This window comes from Bos mutus, chromosome 5 (genome assembly GCF_027580195.1).
Source record: "Bos mutus isolate GX-2022 chromosome 5, NWIPB_WYAK_1.1, whole genome shotgun sequence".
Classification (NCBI taxonomy): domain Eukaryota; kingdom Metazoa; phylum Chordata; class Mammalia; order Artiodactyla; family Bovidae; genus Bos; species Bos mutus.
The window spans coordinates 28,825,457-28,845,666 of record NC_091621.1 but is presented as its reverse complement, the minus strand read 5'-3'; the positions used below and the strand labels follow the sequence as shown (position 1 = coordinate 28,845,666).

General features: G+C 42.0%; 1 protein-coding gene across 1 annotated transcript in view; it reads right to left on the bottom strand.

The window, feature by feature from the left end:
- The window catches only part of MYRFL (myelin regulatory factor like), a 133,910-nt gene that overhangs the window by 15,732 nt on the left and 97,968 nt on the right, over positions 1–20,210 (bottom strand). The window contains 6 exon segments of the mRNA XM_070369962.1: positions 777–956; positions 1,078–1,130; positions 1,211–1,285; positions 3,849–3,934; positions 10,180–10,243; positions 10,883–11,046. Coding sequence (XP_070226063.1) covers positions 777–956; positions 1,078–1,130; positions 1,211–1,285; positions 3,849–3,934; positions 10,180–10,243; positions 10,883–11,046 — 622 coding nt within the window.

Below are 20,210 nucleotides of genomic sequence, written 5' to 3'. Positions count from 1 at the left end.
GCCACACTTGGTTTGGATAGACAGCCCAGATGCTGTATCACTTTTTAAGTTCTAAGTGGGCCAAAAAGTCTACCCATCTGTACATGATGACTCCACTTGTGCTACTGTTACTCTCTTGTTTGGCAAAGAACAAATGAGACCCTTTCACGTGAATTGACCAACAATTCAATATTTTGGGAATTCAACACTGTAAATGTAATCATTTGACATGAAAGAAAGCTGAGTGCTGAAGAATTGATGCTTCTGAACTGTGGTGTTGGAGAAGACTCTTGAGAGTCCCTTGGACTGCAAGGAGATCCAACCAGTCCATCCTAAAGGAAATCAGTCCTGAATATTCATTGGAAGAACTGATGATGAAGCTGAAACTCCAATACTTTGGCCACCTGATTCAAAGAACTGACTCCTTGGAAAAGACCCTGATGCTGGGAAAGATTGAAGGCAGGAGGAGAAGGGGAAGACAGAGGGTGAGATGGTTGGATGACATCACAGACTCAATGGACATGAATCTGAATGAACTCCAGGAGTTGGTGATGGACAGGGAGGCCTGACGTGCTGCAGTCAATGGGGTCGCAAAGAGTCGGACACAATGGAGCAACTGAACTGAACTGAAATGCTTGCAAGTTTGTGCATTTGTGTTTTTAAAGATTTTGCCACACCTAACAGAGGAGTGGAACCATTATCTAGACTCATTAACAGACTAACCAAGTAAACACTGGGAAGGGGAACAAACCCCTCAGGTTCAAAGCACTAGTTGTTACCCTTTGGTCGTTCTTTACCTGCCCATGGCCCCTGATGCGGCTCCTGCTCCTCCAACTGTCTTTGCATGGGGCTTGAGAGGCCTCTTCTTGTTCCCCAGATGGGGCAGCAATAAGTCTGCTGACATGGCAGGATCTCACAGAAAGTGATCTCAGGTACTTGGAAGGAGGGCAATGTGGTTGCCAGGGTTGTATTAGGTGCTGCAAAGCATCAGGCAGAGGGGAGGGAAGTGACAAGGTTAACCTGAAAGGCTGGTTCTTCTGTTGACAATTCACATGAAACCCAGGCTGGGTTTGAAGGTGGCTGATGGAGAGATCTTACCTGAGGGGGAAGCTGTGGAGGGCAGAGCTGGCTCCTGAGAGCTTGTGAGGTTGCTGGAGGAAGAGAACAAAATAATTAACAAAAGAGGCCTTCAAGAGTCCTCCCCAAAAGAAAACAAGATGGGAACTCTTACCTGGAAGGGGCACTTGGGGTACATCGGTCTTGATCTTTTAAGCTAAGTATGTAAAGGGAGACTATCGTCAAGCCACTGTTTAAAAAAATAACAAAAGAAAGAGTTATGTGGCTGATTTGATTCCAGATAAATCTCACATAACCAGCTGCCAGAGATGTCCCCTCCCAGACCATACAGATGAGCGAGCAGGGGGCGGGCGGCCATGGAAACCAGCACAGTTCTGCTTCTTTGCCCTGATAAGAACGATCTCCCAGTCTTCCTGGAGCTCAGAGGCTCCTGGGGTAGGTGGAGCTGATGCATTTTTCCACAAGCAGCCCCCTGACCCTGGCAAGCTGTCTCAGAAGTGTCTGTCACTAGCGGAAGATTACAAGAGGAAGTGTGTAAAGCACTGGAGGAAGCCCTCTGCTCCGTGCAGGAAAAAGTCACAGTAAAGTTCACATCCCCTAGTGGAGGCAGCCGTGTGGTGGTGCAGGGAGATGAAAGGCCACACAGATTTAGTCAGCGGTAGGTACCAATCCTTTTGGCCGCTCCTGACGTCTTCCTGCAGCCTGTCTTTTGAGAGCTCAGTGCATCAAATTGGACAGAGGAAGGAAAAGCAGTGCCATAAAGTATCCATTTCCACTTTACGTGACTTCAGAATAATGAGTGTATCGCTCCCCACAATGATCGGAACTTATACATCCAAGTGGAGGCTTTCCTCAAAGGTCCTGAGCTTTGGGAAGCTATTCCTAATACCACTCACACATCCCAACACTCAGCATCCTCCTCTCTGGGGGGGGGTGGTGTCTGTAGAACTCTACTATCCCACTGTGTGGGGGCCTGACACAGGGGGACCTCACTTGACCTCCTGCCGGCTCGATGTCACATCTGGTTCCCTAGACTCAACTCCTCATTATTTTGTTCCCCATCAAAGGTAGTTGGTTTACCATCATTAAATACCTACAAAGAAATGTACCCCCCATTTGAATTCAGCTCATAAAGAAAGAATTCCCAGAGTTTTCTCAGAAGCAGCTGGTTACTACCCAGCGGGCACAGGGCTGCTTGGTAAAAGCCATGCTGAGCCCCAAAGATGCCTTCAGACAGAATCTGTTGTGTTGCCGTGGCAACTATTTGCTGTGGTCCAGTCTCCCTGACTTTGTTCTCCCACATTCCCCATTCTCTATCTCCCTACTATTAATCCTTAAATATGTTTTCTGATCCATCTGCTATCTGCGTCAATGCATGGCCTGGGCAGCTTCTAGAATCATACACCAAAAATAGACATCTGCTTCTTTCTTTAGGGTTTTGACCCCTCTCGGGTATACCACAGGCTGGAAACAAGACAATAAGCCTATTACCACCTATTTCTGGTCTTGGAGGTCAACAACATTGGAATTCATAAGATCTGATGAGCACATTTAAAAAGCAGTCTCTTCATGTCAAAATTAGACTTCCTATAAGCCTTGCATTTGGCTTTCATGGGAACCTGTGTCTCTAGAGAATGTTAAGCATGTCTGTGAAAGGTCAAAGTGCTCACTCTGTCCTGAACTGAGAATCCTAGCAGAAGACAAGTTCATTTAGGAGAGAGAAAAAGTATACCAGCTTCTATGGAAATTCTATGTAGTGGTGTCAAATACTTGGGGATGCTTCCCACAGTGGGCAGTAGCAGGGGAAAAGTTAAAATGCTGAGGGGAGAGAAGGGTACAGAGAGACCAACAATGTCTCCTATAACTAAGAAGTTGCCTTACTTCAAGGAACCGGAAGCATCTTCGGGCCCATCGCTTACTTAGCCTCTGAGGATAATTGTCTCATCTGGTACATGGCCCAGCAGCTAGTCCTTTCCCACACTAACACAGCATTTTGGAGGGATAGATAAATACCCATTTTACTCTGTGAATAGTCATACAGGGAACCAGAAGGCAGGGAAGACACAGGCAAGATGACCAGGGCTAAAAGGCTGAGAAGCCATCATAGCGGCAGCACAGGTCTGAAGACCAAAGGCCTGAGAAAAACCTCTCATCCCACAAAAGCACGACTCTTCCTCCTATGGAGGAGGGATAGCAGACCAAGGGTATCCAGTACTTGCCTAGCAACCATCTTGTCCTTTCTGAATTTGTTTGCTTTAACTGCTTAGCACATTTGGCTAGAATTTCATCATATTGCATATCTTGGGATAATCTCATGGTCTCTTTTGGCATAAAATCCAGAAGAATCCTAATAAATGTAAGTATCCAAGGGAGAGTGGATTGTACCTGATTGTTTACTCACTCTTTTCCTCCAAGTAGATGGGAAAGGAGAGCAAAGATGTTGCAACAGTTATTTGCAGGGGAGGACTAAACAATATACACACACGCACACACATACCTGCATACACACAAACACGAAAGCCACAGCGAGCTAGTAAAAAGTAATCAGTTGATTATAAAAAAAGAGCATTTCATATTTAGGAGCAGAAAGCCTGTGCTTTTTTTTTTTCCTTCAAAGAATGAGTTTACAAAGGGCTCCGTCATCTCTAAGCGAAATCAAAGACCAACACCTGGTTTAAAGGGCTTCTCAGTCTTCAAAGTAAATAGAAAGTCAGTCCCCAGTTCACGTGTGAAAAAGGAAGATGGAAAGAGAAAAAGAGCTTGACGTAGAATAACACTGATGTTTTTCTTACCAAAATGCCATCACAGCAATGAGGGTTATAACCAAGCTCTGGAAAACCCAGTTAGGACATGACTGTTTTTTTCCTGAAAAAGAAACCTATAAAAAATTCAGCAATGAGAAATGACAAATCAGTGACACCAACTTTGAGAAGGATGTCTGAAGGCTCACTCCCCAGGGGGTCTTTGCTGCTGCCTTCAGCCTATTTCCCCCTCCTCCTCTCTGAAAAGGAAATTCTTTCAAAGCCAAGTCCCTCCCTTTCCTTGGCACTCCAGGCCATGCTCTCTTTTCCCTGCAGGACAATTGTCTGTGCCATTCATTTAGCTCTTATTCTTGAAGTTCTATGAGAAAAGAGGAGCTGCCAGACAAGATACTGTCAGAAGACAGAGGTCCATTTCTTTTAATAAGATACTTGCGAAAAACAAAATGCCTTCAAGACATGATAGAATAAATCCCAGTGGAAGAATTTCAAGCAGCATGACAAATTGCAGGAAAGGTTTTTGTGGCATGAAATACTATTAATTACTCCTTAAATCATATATATTAGTATCCGATTCTGCCACCTATTTTTGAGAACAGTTCTGGGCCTATGTCTTATTTATTCTTATCCCTTCAGCAAATATACATTAAGTACTATGATGAGTAACACTATAGGGGGAAATGAAAATAAGTAAATTACACTCCCTAGGAAGTGAATGAGATAAACCTTTAGGATGGGTACATATTGGCATTAAAAACTTGCACATGAGGAATGAGCCAGAACTAGGATAGACAGCTGTGCAGTTGGTGAGGAATCTGACTAGAGATAGGAGAGGTTTTCTGCCCAGTTAAATATAAACTCTTTAAATATGAGTTTTCCTGCTAATGCAATAGAAAGTGTTATGTTTGCTTCCTCCTGGGGGTCCAGGGTAAGAAGGGAATTGAAGGATGGCAGTAGACAAGAAAAAGCTTAAATTGGTCTTTGAATTTCTTGGGCAGATTATCTGTATAGAGAAAATGTTCTTCAGTGTAACATTGTGGGTGGGATTAACTGCACCCTTTTTAACAATTACCCAAATTTTTAGGGCTATTTTATATATGTATTATAACTGACTCGTCCAGAGGTGCAATAAGAAGCCACTTTGAATACGAATAGGCTTCCCTTTTGGCTCAGCTGGTAAAGAATCCGCCTACAATGTGGGAGACCTGGCTTCAATTCCTGGGTTGGGAAGATCCCCTGGAGAAGGGAAAGGCTATCCACTTCAGTAGTCTGGGCTGGAAAATTCCAAGGACTGTATAGTCCATGGGGTCACAAAGAGTCTGACAAGACTAAGTGACTTTCACTTTCACTGAATACCAATAGCTCAGTTGCTAAAGAATCCACTTGCAATGCAGGAGACCCAGGTTCAATCCCTGGGTGGGGAAGATTCCCCTGGAGAAGGAAATGGCAACCCACTCCAGTATTCTTGCCTGAAAAATCCCATGGGCAGATTAGCCTGTTGGGCTACAGTCCATGGGGTCACAAAGAGTCAGACACAACTTAGCGACTAAACCACCACCACTGAATACCGAGAAGTAGATGGTTTATACCATTCCCATACCTCACTGGAATAGTTCTGAGGATGCTCTGCTAGTGCTCTGTGCACAGAAGGAACTCAATGGAATTTACTGAATTGATTAGAATTAAATAGTATTAATTTCAGGATAGCAGCTTCCCTCCCAACCTACTCCCTAAAGATGCCAGATTGTTTTAAATCTGTATGGTTTTGTTCCAAATCCTTTGACCTAATATAGGAAAATCACCCAAGACCTGGAGTCAGACTTGGAGTCAAGCCCTGAACAAGTCATCGAAATGTCATTGATCCTCATTTCTTCATCAATAAAATAGGAAGGATGAAATCATACCTGCCTACTTTACAGAGTTATTGGGTAGATCTAATTAACAGTCTAATGGTTCTCAAATTCAGGTTTGTGTGAAGATTACTATGGAGCTTGTTAAAAATCTAAATGCCCTGAAACATTCTGATTCAATAGGTTTCCATTCAGACTGAGGTGGGGGCTGGGAATCTATAGGAAGCAGGATAATGAAAAGTGTCTGCATCAGTTCCTTTCCTTTCGCCCTTCTTCTCCATGTCCTCAGTGGATTTTTACTTAAACTCTGAGGTTTTTCCAACTTCACCCACGGCAACAGCACACATTGGTATTTTACCAAGCTCCCTGGAAGACTCTGATATATGCCAAAGTATGAGAACCACTGAAAGAGTGGGTTTGAAAATACTAATGGTGAACACTTTTATGGCACTTACATGTCACACCCTCTTCTGAGTGCTTTATGTATACTAATGTTTTGAACCTCACAATAATTCTCAACGTCCCTATAAGGTAAGTACTGTTCTCATCCCTATTTTAGAGATGGGGAAAAACGAGGCTCAGGGAGCTAAGTTCTCACTCAAGATCACACAGCTAATAAATTACAGAGCCAGGCTTTGACCCAAAAAACACTTGGGTTCAGAATCTGTGGGGCTTCCCTGGTGGCTCAGACAGAAAGAATGTTTCTGCAATGCAGGAGACCCGGGTTCGATCTCTGGGTTGAGAAGATCCTCTGGAGGAGTGAATGGCAACTCACTCCAGTTTTCTGGCCTGGAAATTCCATAGACTGAGGATCCTGACAGGCTATAGTCAATGGGGTCTCAGAGAGTCAGACACAACCAAGCAACTAACACTTTCAGAATATGCGCTGTTATTCTCAATGCCATGCCGCCTCCCTTTTTCTGTCTGTAAAGAAAGGAGACACTGTACGACTTATTGTTATTATTCACAAAGTCTTCATGGCTACCAAATGAACTCCTTAACTGGTGATCCAGAAACTGAGACTAACTTATCTTCAGCCTTAACTTTTCTCCTCCCTAACAAACTCCCACCTAGTCAATGAAGCCAGCACCAGCTCCCAGACCTTGGCTTGTGTCATTCCATCCAGAACTGCTCCGGCAGCTCCTGTCACTTTCCAGACAAACCTTTGCCCCCTTGAAGGCCCAGCTCCCATGCTACTCCCACAGTGCTCTGAGCATCTACATTATTTATCACTTCCAGGTACAGCTGGTCTTTTTATTCTCTTCTGATTTTCCCTGATTACTTTAAACTTCTTTTTTCTTTTAAGATTTTTTTTTTTTTAATATAGACCCTTTAAAAATCTTCATTGAATTTGTTATAATATTGCTTCTGTTTTCTGTCTTGGGTTTTTTGGCCCCAAGGCATGTGGGATCTTACCTCCCCACCCCCCTGGGTAGGGGGGACCTGCACTCCCTGCAGTGGAAGGCAAAGTCTTAACCACTGGACTACCTAGGAAATCCCTAGCTTAAAATTCCTTAGACGAGGCCACATCTTACTCACCTTTGCCTCCACAGGCATAAGACAGTGACTATAAGAGGTCTTCGAATTGAGGGGATGCTCTTCAATGTCTATACAAGTCCTGGACTCTGTGTTCACACCCCAACACCCCCGCCACCCATGCACTCAAGACATTAAATCTCTTAATGTTTTAAATTTAGATTGTTAGCCTACAGGGAATATTTTCAGATGGGGTCTCCATTCATGCATTGATTTAACGAACAGTTCCTGAGTACACACTGTGTGCCAGTCCCTGGGGACAGAGAGTGAGGAAGGCAGACACAGAGTCTCTTCTCATGGACCATATATTGTAGTTAATATCCTGAGAAAACTGTGAAAGAAACAGATCCCTTAGGTGCAAGATGGTTGCCACAAAGGTTACACAGGAACCAAATGCATGTGTGCTTGCTAAGTTGCCTCAGTTGTGTCTAACGCTTCTGCGACCCCATGGAGCCCCCACCAGGCTCCTCTGGCCATGGGATTGTCCAGGCAAGAATACTGCACTGGGTTGCCATACCCTCCTCCAGGGGATCTTCCTGACCCAGGGATCAAACCTGAGTCTCCTGAAGCTCCTGCATTACAGGTGGATTCTTTACTGTTGAGCCACCAGGGAAGCCCACAGGAACCAAATAGTACCTTCCAATCAGGGCCTCCATTGATGCAGATACAGTTCCTTCTATTCCCTTGCAAACTGGTTAGTACAAAGAGCACCTTCCCTACACAATATTGTTAGTATTTTGTGTTTATTGAGCAACCTGCTATGTGCTGGGCATTGTGCTGAGGACTTTAGATCATTTAATCCTATCAATTATTTTTGTAAGGTAGACACTATTATTGTCTGTTCAGTTCAGTTCAGCTCAGTTCAGTTGCTCAGTCGTGTCTGACTCTTTGCAACCCCATGGACTGCAGCACGCCAGGCTTCCCTGTCCATCACCAACTCCCAGAGTTTACTCAAACTCATGTCCATTGAGTCGGTGATGCCATCCAACCATCTCATCCTCTGTCGTCCCCTTCTCCTCTTTCCTTCAATCTTTCCCAAGATCAGGGTCTTTTCAGATGAGTCAGTTCTTTACATCAGGTGGCCAAAGTACTGGAGTTTCAGCTCCAGCATCAGTCCTGCCAATGAATATTCAGGACTGATTTCCTTGAGGATGGACTGGTTGGATCTCCTTGCAGTCCAAAGGACTCTCAAGAGTCTTCTCCAACACCACAGTTCAAAAGCATCAATTCTTTGGCACTCAGCTTTCTTTATAGGCCAACTCTCACATCCATACATGGCTACTGAAAAAGCCATAGCTTTGACTAGACAGACCTTTGTTGGCAAAGTAATGTCTCTGCTTTTTAATGTGCTGTCTAGGTTGGTTATAACTTTTCTTCCAAGGAGCAAGCGTCTTTTAATTTATGGCTGCAGTCACCATCTGCAGTGATTTTGGAGCCCCCCAAAATAAAGCCTCTCATTGTTTCCATTATTTCCCCATCTATTTGTCATGAAGTAATGGGACTGGATGCCATGATCTTAGTTTGCTGAATGTTGAGTTTTAAGCCAACTTTTTCACTCTCCTCTTTCACTTTCATCAAGAGGCTCTTTAGTTCTTCATTTTCTGCCATACGGGTGGTGTCATCTGCATATATGAGGTTATTGATATTTCTCCCAGCAATCTTGATTCCAGCTTGTGATTCATCCAGCTGGATATTTTGCATGATGTACTCTGCATAGAAGTTAAATAAGCAGGATGACAATATATAGCCTTGATGTAATCCTTTCCCAATTTGGAACCAGTCTATTGTTCCATGTCCAGTTCTAACTGTTGCTTCTTGACCTGCATACAGATTTCTCAGGAGGCAGGTCAGGTGGTCTAGTATTCCCATCTCTTTAAGAATTTTCCACTGTTTGTTGTGATCCACACAGTCAAAGGCTTTGGCATAGTCAATAAGGCAGAAGTAGATACTTTTCTGGAAGTCTCGTACTTTTTCAATAACACAAGGGATGTTAGCAATTTGATCTCTGGGTCCTCTGTCTTTTCTAAATCCAGCTTGAACATCTTGAAGTTCATGGTATTATCTGTTTCCCAATGCAATTAAGTAAACTTTCCCAAGAACACTTCTACATGTTTATTTATCCATGTATTTATATCTGTTGGCATATATCAAGAAACTTGTCTGCACCATAGCATTTTAGTACTTTTTAGTAGAATACTGAACTCTTCTTAAATCCTCTTAGAATAGTTCAGCGATGTACAGAAGAAGTAGAGAGTAAAACAGGACAATGGCCCAAATATCAGGTCAGCCCTTAACAAAATATAGATGAAGGTCATAAATATCTTCCTCTGGGAATATCAGTGGATCTGAGGCATAAGCTGAGGTTCACAGCTTTCTATGAATGCACCTAGGAAGAGAGGACTGAAGCTTCCCCCTCACTGACACTTCTCTGCCATGGATAGGCTGTCCTTTAAGCTAATAAATGATTAACCTTCACTTTTTACTGTAAATGTTATCCTATTTGATGAAATGCTCCGTTCATTAATAAAGTTGCCACATTTTAAGCTTTGCAAGCAAATGAATACCTAGTCTCTATTTGCATATAGAGTACCGAATGTCAAAGGGAAAAGAGAGATTTAGAGATTAACTGACATCCCTTTGGGATCTTTTGGAACCAAAGATAAGGGACTAAATCAAGTCAAGGAATACACACAGGTCTTATAACCCAGGGTCATCTGCTGATGAATTTTTCTTGTTGGGGAATATACACACAAAAACTGGCAGAGTAATATTTCTGAAATGAATGTCCCTAACCTCCTCTTTGAAAAACCAATTAATATCTATTAAAGGAATAATATTTAAATGGCTTTGTGCATAAGGATACATACTAGAGAACCCATCAACAAATAAACGATGAAAACAATTCTTGATTAATTTTCATAAACTCCATTTTAACAGAAAATATCATCTCTGTTCATTATAAATTTAAGTCTATTTACCTTGCTGTTTTTTTTGGAAATGGTCCTTTTTGGAGAAGATGCACTAAGAGCTCTGCTAAATTTGCTTTAAAAAGAGAAAGAGAAAATTAATTACAAATCAAATGCCTCTCTGGGAGTTATATGACAAAGGCCCAGGCTGTCACTAACACAGCAGTATGGCTCTTTTTTTGTAATACAGTGGTAATTTTAAAAAGGAAAGTCAAGGCAACTGAGAGTTCTTTTTGTGTAAAAGAACTTTAGTAAATATAAATAAATGCATTAAAATTTACATTTCCCTTTTCCTCAAAACTATAGCCCAGAAAATATGCACTTACATCCTTAAGTAATAAAAAATAGAATAATTTTTGTCCCTGAGGATCAAACATGGTTTTCTAAATTTAGAAATGGTCCCCTTTCCTTGTTAAAAAGAGAGACGGTCTGTTTTGTTAAAATGTAGTGCATCCTATAATCACCACTCTTAAACAGATCCATTATATTTTGTTTCATCTTAAAAGCAGCAACAGAAAAAATAAGAAAATTATCATATAAAATAATTGTGTTTCAAAACATTCATTCTAAAAGATGAATAGAGACTTAATTAAAACAAAGTAATGATTGCTGCTTGGTAGACAAACCATTCAGATTGTTACAGAAAGGTCTTTCTAGTTATAGAAAGACCCTCATTCTCCCTTTCTCCAAATTTCTATGGCAGTCGTGGAGGTACCTGATTGAGCTCGCCTCACTGGCAGAGGACTTCGAACTACTGAGCCGCTTTAGCCTGGCCAGCTTTCTGTTCCATATTTCTAACTCTTCTATTCTTTCTTCAAGGTTGTTGGTTAATTTGCAAAGCTGCTTCACTGCACCCACATTTTCCATGAAGATCTGGTCCTAAAAATGAAAATAATTCAAAGCACATAAGTTTACAGTTTGAGACCACTAGATAAGTGTCTGCAGCCAATCTAAAAACAGTTCAACCCTCCATTGAAAATGGTTATACACACACACACACACACATACCACGACACACACATACCACGACACACACACAACCTCAAGTTCATTCAAGACAAGTCTGGAGGCTAGAAACTTAAAGTGATCTTGCTAAACTTCTGGTTGTGCAGTAAAACTGCTTATGTTCAATTTGCAATAAAATGGAAATATGTCCTTGTAATCTAAGAGAGAGAACAGAGCTGAAGGACATTGTCAAGTTTTGAATCCAAAGATTTATTTTCAATGGCCATTATGCTCTATTTAAAACTCATAAAAAGAAAGTCAGAACAGGCTTCTGAATGTTGATTTGTGTGTGCATCACTAAATCATCATAAGGAATGACTCCAGTTTTCCCTGGTAAAATGTATATCAAACTGCTCAGGTGAAGGAAGGAAGAATGAAGATCTGGGCTTTTCTCTGAGCTCTGCCACCTGCTAGATGTGAGGCCCCAATTAAATAGAACAACTGCTCTGAGCTTCAGTTTCTTCATTTATAAATGAGAGAACAATTCTTGAGGTGTTAATTCTGTCTTGCTATTACATGCAATTTATATTTTAGCTTAAACAAAATTTAAAAAATAACACTTAATTCTTCCTATTCAGAGAAAGTTATCCACATGTCAGAAAGAGCAAGAAAGGAGAGACCAACCAAAACCATAGGGTGCCAGACATCCCTTCCCCTACCCACACACTTCAGCCATCATAGGAACATGTGTGTCTATCTTGTGTGTGCACGCTCAGTGACTAAGTCGTGTTTGACTCTTTGTGACCCCATGGACTATAGCCCGCCAGGCTCCTCTGTCCATGGGATTTCCCAGGCAAGAATACTGGGGTGAGGTGCCATTTCCTTCCCCCAGGGATCTTCCCAACACAGAGATTAAACCCATATCTCTTGTATCTCTTGTATTGGCAGGCAGATTCTTTACCACTGAGACACCTGGGAAGTCCCATAATTAACAATGCTGCTGCTGCTGCTAAGTCACTTCAGTCGTGTCTGACTCTGTGCGACCCCATAGACGGCAGCCCAGGAGGCTCCCTCGTCCCTGGGATTCTCCAGGCAAGAACACTAGAGTGGGTTGCCATTTCCTTCTCCAATGCATGAAAGGGAAAAAGTCGCTCAGTCGTGTCCGACTCTTAGTGACCCCATGGACTGCAGCCCACCAGGCTCCTCTGTCCATGGGATTTTCCAGGCAGGAGTACTGGAGTGGGTGGCCAGTGCCTTCTCCATAATGAACAATACTATATTATATAATTGAAAGTTGATAAGAGAGTAAATCTTAAATGTTCTCACCATACACACACACAAAATGTAATTATATGAGGTGATGGGTTTGTTGATAAACCTTATTATGGCAATTATTTTGCAATATAAGTTTATACCAAATCATCATATTGTACACCTTAAACTGACATAGTGCTATGTGTCAATTATATCTCAACAAAGCTACAAAAATTCAGCTGTGAGGGAGGATAGTTTATTTAACTAAAACAAGATCGGAGATGAATTGATAACTGTGGAATCTGAGTGAAGTATATAAATTTTATTACTGTATATGAAGTATATAAATTTTATTACTCTTCTCTCTCATTTTGTATGTTTGAAATTTTTCACTAAAAAAATGTTTAAAAATAAATAAAGCACAAAATAAAAACAAAGCAAAAAAAAAAAAGTCTCCTGACAAAGGCTCTTCTAAATTTTCTAATTCTGGTACAGATTTTCCTTTACTTCTAAATTTGTTTTATAAAAACAAGTCAGAAATCACGAAGATAGGAATGACATTCTATGGTTCTAAACCATAATAAATGTCATATTACAATTTACTGTAATGAGTAGAAAGCCTTAGAGTAGAATTATAACTGTATTATTTAGAGTGGGTCACAAGGTCATATGATGTCCACTTAGCAGTCCAACACAGGTTCCCAAGCATCATCTCTGACTCCCTCCTCCTGCAGGAAATCCATCACACAGTTCATCATCCAAAATCTCCTGAATCTACCTACTTCTCTCCATCCTCACTGGAATTACTATTTCTCAGAATATTTTAAAAAAAATTTTTGGCAACTGGCTTCATTTTTTTCTCCTTTAAAAAAAAAGTTTGCTTGATATATTAATTTGTGATTTAGTTCACACTAAAACAGACTGTGGAAAATGATACTGATATCCTCTCTAAACCACAGTCAGTTTTTTCTGCCATGTTTCTCCATAGGACTTTTCATGCTGCCTCATGACACATGAGCGATGGCTGCATTTGTTTGGTTACATGTCAATAATGACGAAAAGCCAGCTCTGATTTTTCCAACTCAAATTTGCCAGCACCATGCATCTTCCATGCAGATCCAATGGGCAGGAAAATAATTCATGTGTTTTCCTATTTAAGAGGAAACAGAGCTGGAGAGGGGATTTACTCCTACCTTTCAATAGTAATGATGGCTTTGACTTTATGGATCCAAAGGAAGATTACCAAAAAAAAAAAGTTTCTAGAACATGTCATGGGGATTGACTCTTATTAGACGACTTCTGACTTATCCTCTATCATCATAGTGAAGTCAGCACAAATATATTATTCAAAAACATTACTACATTTTTAATCAAAAACATAATCTAGAATTTTCTGAAAATGACCTTTTCTATGCAAGTGGTAAGGTCTCCATGAGTTCAATTTAACTATGAATGTGCACCTAGATGACTGAGGAACTTTTTCTAAGTATCCAACTTGGATGTAGAGGTTCATATTCATTAGCACTGAGAAGTGCATAGGGTTGGGGAATTTTGAAAAGCTTCCCCATCTGATGCCCACTGTTGGTTAACTATTTTGTAACTGAATCTAATTTAATTACTCAACTCTGTCCAGTTATTATTGACCATTTCAAATGACCCACTACCTCAGCTGAAATGTAGCTTTACAATCGTGATGTAAAAATGATGAAAATTAATATGTACACTATTACGTATGAGGTAGATGGTTGGTGAGAACCTACTGAATAGCGTGCGTGAGTGCTTAGTCACTCAGTCGTGTCTGACTCTTTGTGACCCGATGGACTGTAGCCCACCAGGCTCCCCTGTCCATGGGATTCTCCAGGCAAGAATACTGGGGTGGGTTGCCATGCCCTCCTCCAGGGGATCTTCCCGACCCAGGGATCAAACCCATGTCTCTTATGTCTCCTGCCTTGGCCGGTGAGTTCTTTACCACTAGCACCACCTGGGAAGCCCATTGTATAGTACAGGAGAAAGAAAGAAAAAGGTACAATGTGTTTATAGGACATTTATTAAGTCAATCTCTAAAATGCATACCAATATACATTAGGTGCTGAATCCCTAATCCCTAATTTGATCCCACTTATAGGAGACACCTAGAATAGTCGAATTCATAGGATCAGAAAGTACACTGATAGATGCCAGGGGCTGGGTTGCATGGGAGAGGGAGGATGGGGAGTTAGTGTTTAATGGAGATAGTTTCAAATGAGGACAGTGAAAGATTCAGGAGATGGATAATGGTGAGAGGTGCATATACTTCGTGTCATTGAACTGTGCAATTGTGAAGTCGTTCAGTCATGTCCTACTCTTTGCAACCCCGTGGACTGTAGCCTATCAGGCTCCTCTGTCCGTGAGATTTTCCAGGCGAGAGTACTGGAGTGGGTTGCCATTTCCTTCTCCAGGGGATCTTCCCAACCCAGGAATTCAACCCCGTTGCAGGCAGATGCTTTATCATCTGAACCACCAGGAAGGTAAATATGGTTAAAATAGATGTTTTATGTTATGTGACTTTTACCATAATTTAAAAAAATTTTTTTAATGATTAAACCAGCTTGCCACCAAAAATTGCTCATAAGTCTGGGGGTAGGGGTAGTCTTCACCCAGTATTTAAAAGACTTGCTTTGGGGTAGGGGTACACATTGGAGAAGGCAATGGCACCCCACTCCAGTACTCTTGCCTGGAAAATCCCATGGACGGAGGAGCCTGGTAGGCTGCGGCCCATGGGGTCGCTAGAGTCGGACACAACTGAGCGACTTCACTTTGATTTTTCACTTTCATGCACTGGAGAAGGAAATGGCAACCCACTCCAGTGTTCTTGCCTGGAGAATCCCAGGGATGGGGGAGCCTCGTGGACTGCCATCTATGGGATCGCACAGAGTCGGACATGACTGAAGCGACTTAGCAGCAGCAGCAGCAGCAGCAGGGGTACACATGGACAGTGTGAGCATATTTTTTGGAAGGATACGTAGGGCAGTTTGGCAAGTGTGTGTGCACAGAAAAACAACAGGAAGAGTTTGTGAAACCAGAGACCTTGTTTAGCTTAGACACGCCTCTGTCTCAGCCTCGCCTTTCACACAGTCCCCGTCACAGGCTGCGCTCTAATCATACCTAACTTTGTGCCCCTCATGGAACATACATCAGGTATGCCCTGGCCTCTGACTGCTCCCTCTGCCTTGACCAGCTGTCATCCCTCTTCACCCACCTGCCTTTCACTTGGTGTCATGCTGACCAGTATTATAAACCCCTGGAGACAGGGCCTGCCTCTCGTCCACCGCAGATTCTTCAGCACCGGGCGTAAATGAATGAACGTTTTTACAGCCGTGAGTCAAGAAGCCCTGAAGCACTGAGACAACATAACCTTGCTCTCTGGTGAAACTGAAGGGAGTGGCCAGACTTCCAGTCTGTTTCTTTACCCGAGGTTTCTCTCAGAAAAACGAAGTCTATGTTCCAAATTCCCTTTCCATGTTAGGAAATTCGAGTGACCTCAGCAAACCAACACTAGTGTCTGATGCCCTCAGTGTGATGGGCTAGTGACTTGCTGGTCACCTGCCATGTGACTTCCACTCTGGCGGTACACACCCTCTCACAGCCTCCTCACCCGCTAGGAGACAGACCGCAGAATGCTCCCCCATCCCTTGCAGGACTGGCCGTAAATGAGCCCCCACACGGGGGAGCAGCCAGGCAGCGGACTTGATTTCTCCTCTATTTGGGAATCCCAGCTTGTCCCCTGCCTAAAAACACTAAGGAAGGATAAGTAAGCCTGATAGCAGAGAATGCTTTGAGAAGTTGAAACAAACTCTTATTGCTTTCCAGGGAGAGTCACAGACTTGAAAAATCTCTCCTTGTGGCATCTGATGTTGCATAGACTGATGTTTTTGTAATAAAATCATGGGAATAAAGCTGCCTATAATTGAGTATTATGAAAATGATTGTCCAAGGGAGAAGAACTGTCTTCTAGCCAATGGGTGTGCCTGGCAATTGTTCAGGCTTTGGATAAACTCAGCTTTAGATCTTTGTCCAAGAGTTTATTTGTGGACAGCTCACCAAGCCTTGATGTGGATTAAAAAAAAAAAAAAGCTAGAATCCCCAAACCAGAAAAGCAGGCTCTGAGATGATGTGGGAGCTCAGACTTCAGCTCAATTTCTAGCAGGTCCCTGGAGGCAAGGTTTCCCTCTTCCAGGCAGTTTTCTCTTGCAAACAGGGCAACTCTTGGGCTCACTCCTCTGGACGTTGTGTTTTCACCTCTGCTTTATGTGGGAGGAGCACAAGTTCACGAAACTGTTTACAATTATGTGTTTTATTGTTGCCCTTTGTTTGCTTTAGAATTCTTGCTTAATTTTCATTATCTCTGTTTCAATGTAATTTTCTGTGGAAGGGCTTGAGTCCTTTGACTGAGATGAGTTTCCAGTTGAACAATCACATGGCACAGTTCGTTGCAATTCTTTGATTTCTTGTCTTCCCTGGGTGGCCAAGGAGCTCTCTTTGTGGGCAGTGTCTTATGACTCCTCAGGGCCAATATAGTTCAATATTCAATTAATGACAGAATCAATAGTTCTTTTTCAAGGACCTGGGATGTGCTAACCATTGTCTTAAGTGTGTGTGCTCACTCAGTCGTGTCTCATTCTTTGTGACCCCCAAGGACTGTAACCTGCCAGGCTCCTTTGCCCATGGACTTTTTCAGGCAAGAATACTGGAGTGGGTTGCCATTTCCTTCTCCAAGGGATCTTCCTGATCCAGAGATCGAACCTGTGTGTCTCTTGAGTCTCCTGCACTGGCAGGTGGATTCTTTATCACTGCGCCACCTGGGAAGACTGTCTTAAGTACAGGGAGAAAACAATTAGATAAGGCAGATAGGATCTCTGTCTTCATAGACCATGTTTTCTAGTGGGGAGATTAGCCAAGAACAAGTAAACCAGAAGTAAATAATATAGTTTTAAGTTGTAATTAGCATTAGGAAGGAAGCCATTGAAACAAAAAATAATTGTTCCTCTTTTAAGCCATTGGTATAGATTTGGTCTATTTTATTTAAGATAGCAACGATGGAAAAAAAACTTAAATAACAGAATCAAGTGGAAAAGTATATTCTTGTCCTGCAAAAGAAAGGTAATCCAATAGAAAACTGGGCCAAGCAATTCACATAAGGAGAAATCTAAATAGCTAATATAAGAAAGAGATGTACAACTTTATCACTCATCAGAAAAACATAAATTAAAACAGTAAGAAACCACTTTACCCATATTAGAAGTGAAAAAAAATAGAAAGTCTGAAAATGTCAAGTATTGATGAGGACACAGAGAAGCAGTCAGCCTCATGTACTGCTGTTATGAGTTGGAGCTGACTAACATTCTGGCAGCATTTTGTAGAAATAAGGCTGTGTAGATCCTATACCACTTCCGGAATGCATGCCAGAGAAAATCGCCCACATATTCACAAGGAGGCTTGTGTGAGAACATTCATCGCTGCATAGTTGTGGTCAACAGAGTCGGAAGAGTCCATCACTGGCAGAGAACGTAAGGACACAAGCCAAGGAATTTCACGCATCAAAGTAGGAGCAGATGTATATAATTCAAAGAAATGTAAAACACATTCATGAAACACTAATAATATTCCAGACAGCCTGACTATCCAAGGATATATATGAAAGACATTAGCATGGCTGCCATTGTTGTGGGGGGTGCATGGAAGAGGAGGATGCAGAGAAGAAACAATTGAAACATGTATAATATCATGTATGAAATGAGTCACCAGTCCAGGTTCGATGCACGATACTGGATGCTTGGGGCTGGTGCACTGGGATGACCCAGAGGAAGGGTATGGGGAGGGAGGAGGGAGGAGGGTTCAGGATGGGGAACACAGGTATACCTGTGGCAGATTCATTTCGATATTTGGCAAAACTAACACAATATTGTAAAGTTTAAAAATAAAATAAAATTAAAAAAAAAAAAGAAAGAAACAATGTAAGAAAGAAAAAGAGCAGCACAAGGAGGAAGGTAGTACCTCCACTCTAAAATTCCAGAGGTAAAGACAGAGGAAAATCTACTAGAGAGAAAAAAAAAGGAAAGAAACAGATTTTACAGCTTGAGAGATACCACTCCAAATCCAAAGTGTCTTTACCTACTCTCCACTGCTCTTACTCAGTTTGTCGTTCGAAGGCAGAGTGATGGACTCTGCGTGGTTGAGACTGAGCTCAGCAATCTAAGAGCTTCATGGAAGAAGGCTAAGCAAACTGAACTATACCTACAGGGAAGAAGCTGTTCTGACCTAGTGGCCAGACTTTACAGGTAAAGAAAAGTTAGTACTTATCAGAAAGGGACTGGAGTATCCTTAAAGACTTACTTTTTAAGAAACTATTCAAAAATATTCTCTTTGAAACTTTTGGCAAAGGTCCGTGTAGTCAAAGCCATGGTTTTTCCAGAAGTCATGTAGGGATGTGAAAGCTGGACAATAAAAAAGGCTGAACATCAAAGACTTGATGTCTTCAAACTGTGGGGCTGGAAAACCTTGAGAGTCTCTTGGACAGCAAGGAGATCAAACCAGTAGATCTTAAGGGAAATCAACCCCAAATATTCACTGGAAGGACTGATGCTGAAGCTGAAGCTCCAATACTTTAGCCACCTGATGCCACTGGAAAAGACCCGGCTACTGGGAAAGACTGAAGGCCGGAGGAGAAGGGGAAGACAAAGGACGAGATGGCTGGATGGCATCACCAATTCAATGGACAAGAGTTTGAGCAAACTCCAGGAGATAGTGAAGGACAGGGAAGCCTGATGTGCTGCAGTCCATGGGGTCACAAAGAGTCGGACACAACTGAGTGATTGAACAACAACCACCACTTAGGTAAATAAAATGTGAAATTCCAGGTATTGAATTAGTAAAGGCATGAATAAATGGGCTACCTGATCTTCAAAGCTTTGCCACCACCTGCTGATACAATATTTAAATTGCAGTTTTAGGTGTCTGGAACAGTGCTTCTTTTCCCAACATTTTATTACAAAAGTTTTCAAGCATACAGAAAAAAATTCAAGCATGCATTAAAAAAATTTTAATTGCAGAGTAAATGCCCACATACTGCCTCCCACTGTAATTTCACAATTAGCATATTGCTCTAATTCCTTTATCACACATCTGTCCATCCATCCATCCATCAACCCATCTTGTTGAAATGCATGGAAAAAAATAAATGAGCAATTACTTTTCAAAGATATAGCTACAAAAAGAAACTTCCAAAAAAACAATAAATGTCTTGTGTGTATGTGTCTGTGTGTGTTAGTCGCTCAGTTATGCCCGACTCTTTGCAACTCCATGGACTATAGCCCACCAGGCTCCTCTGTCTATGGAATTCTCCAGGCAAGAATACTTGAATGGGTAGCCATTCCATTATCCAGGGGATCTTCCCAACCCAGGGGTTGAACCTGAGTCTCCTGCATTACAGGCAGATTCTTTACTTTCTGAGCGTCAGGGAAGCTTAGTACATGGCATATATCTCTCTAAAATTAAGAAACAAGAGAATTTTCTCCCTGCTCCCAGTGTAAAGAGCTCCTGGGAAAGAAGATGATCTACATGGATTTCCCTAGAGGTCCAGTGGCTAAGACTCCATGCTCCCAATGCAGGGGGCCTGGGTTCGATCCCTGGTCAGGGAACTAGATCCCACATGCTGCAACTAAGAGTTCACATGCCACAACTAAAGATCCCACGCACCACAACCAAGACCTGGCATAGCCAAATAAGTAACTTTTTTAAAAAAGATAATCAACAGACAAGTGGTCAGTTGTTAATATATCCAGAGTTGGTTGCAAAAGCATATGAGC